This window comes from Drosophila subpulchrella, unplaced genomic scaffold (assembly GCF_014743375.2).
Source record: "Drosophila subpulchrella strain 33 F10 #4 breed RU33 unplaced genomic scaffold, RU_Dsub_v1.1 Primary Assembly Seq25, whole genome shotgun sequence".
NCBI classification, from domain to species: domain Eukaryota; kingdom Metazoa; phylum Arthropoda; class Insecta; order Diptera; family Drosophilidae; genus Drosophila; species Drosophila subpulchrella.
The window spans coordinates 180964-182564 of record NW_023665555.1 but is presented as its reverse complement, the minus strand read 5'-3'; the positions used below and the strand labels follow the sequence as shown (position 1 = coordinate 182564).

Genomic DNA, 1601 nt, shown 5'->3' with positions numbered 1-1601 from the left:
CGCTAATATTTAACAGGTTGCTTTCGGCTGGATCAGGGTATTCAATTGACATAATTTCTGACTCGAAATGATCGCTGGGTTGGACACTTAAATTTTGACTTGACTCTATCGTTTTACACGAATCACTTTGCGTTTCTTTGTAACCACAATAAACCTTTATACTATCATTTAGACAATCATCTTTCTCACAGCTATCAGTAGCACAATCGTTTCCAGTCTGACCAACATTTGAGCAATAAAATTTAAAACTACTATCCTTCTCACTGTTACCATTATCTGAGCTATCATTTGCAATACAACTATCTTTTGAAAAAATATCCTTTAAACGATCATCAACCCCACTGTCATTTAAACGATCATCAGCACAACCATCATTTGAACGATCATCAGTACAACTATCATTTGAACGATCATCAGTACAACTATCATTTGAACGATCATCAGTACAACTATCATTTGAACGATCATCAGTACAACTATCATTTGAACAATCATTTTCCCTAACAATCTTAAAGTTACAAATGTTCATAAAATCTCTTCCTAAAACAGTGCTATATGCCATCGATTCGTTTGCCACAATTAATAATTCAAAATTAAACTTCACTTTATTCATAATAACAAAACATGATATCTTTCCATATATGTCTAAAGGGCTGTGGTTCAAGCCAAAGTAATGCGACAAGTTGTTTTCATTAACGTTAACGATATTACTTCTTAGAATGTTTTCAACGCAGGATAACTTCGTAAAACTAATTGGACTCCCAGAATCGATTAGGCATTCTGTGAATAGGCACTGATTAGACTGTGAATTAAAGTAAATTTTAAACGGTCTCACATATTCATTTTTGGTTGCGTTCTTCTTCTCGTTGCAATGGGATATCAGGTGCTCCAAACTTCCGCAACCGTAGCAAGCGCCGTACGCGCGCTTAGGCTTGCGGCAGTCGGCTGCGAAGTGACCCATGGAGTTACAGTTGAAGCATCTTACAGCGGGTCCGGGCTGATTTCCAGAAACGTCTTTGTGGCGTCCAAATGCGAGAGATGGTTTCCGCAATGTTACTTTGGAGAATGCCTGCAACAGCTGGGCAGACGAATTAAAACAGTGCATGTGTGCCTGTTGTCGTAGAAGAGTATCCGGTATTCCTTCGATGATACTGTCGATTAATTCCTCGTCGTCTATTCTGATGTGTGCAGCCAACAGGGTCTTGTCGTTAAAGTACGTAGCAAAGTCTTCAGCTGGTTGCCACTTTCGCTCCTGGAACTTGCGTCTGGACATTATCTTGCTCTCTTTTGACTGAAAAGCCTCTGCGAGTTGAGTTAAGAGGTCCTGGGCTGGCAAGGACAGAAAGTTCTCAGAAGAGTACAACCAAATTTGAGCTCGGTCCTTCAACTTTGACATAACCAGCATGCGAGTTATGTCTTCGCTCAGCTTGTACATTTTTATGATCGCGTTGAGCTGTGCGATCCAAGTGTTAACTGGCACTTTGCTGTTAACAGCACCGTCAAAAGGTGGAAGCATTTCCTTCACCGTGGTCACCAAAGAGTTGTTGTTAAAAATGGTTGTATTAGGTCTGGCAGCCTCTTCAACAATATTCCCCAAATTC

At 40.1% G+C, this 1601-nt stretch overlaps 1 protein-coding gene across 1 annotated transcript; it reads right to left on the bottom strand.

Moving 5' to 3' along the window:
- Positions 1-342: 342 nt before the first annotated feature.
- On the bottom strand, positions 343-1347 carry LOC119559600. The gene is made up of 2 exons (XM_037872615.1): positions 836-1347; positions 343-780 (listed from the first exon to the last, which is right to left on the bottom strand). The coding sequence occupies exons 1-2, from the start codon at positions 1271-1273 to the stop codon at positions 772-774; spliced, it is 447 nt and encodes a 148-aa protein (XP_037728543.1). The 5' UTR covers positions 1274-1347; the 3' UTR covers positions 343-771.
- Between the last annotated feature and the right edge of the window lie 254 nt (positions 1348-1601).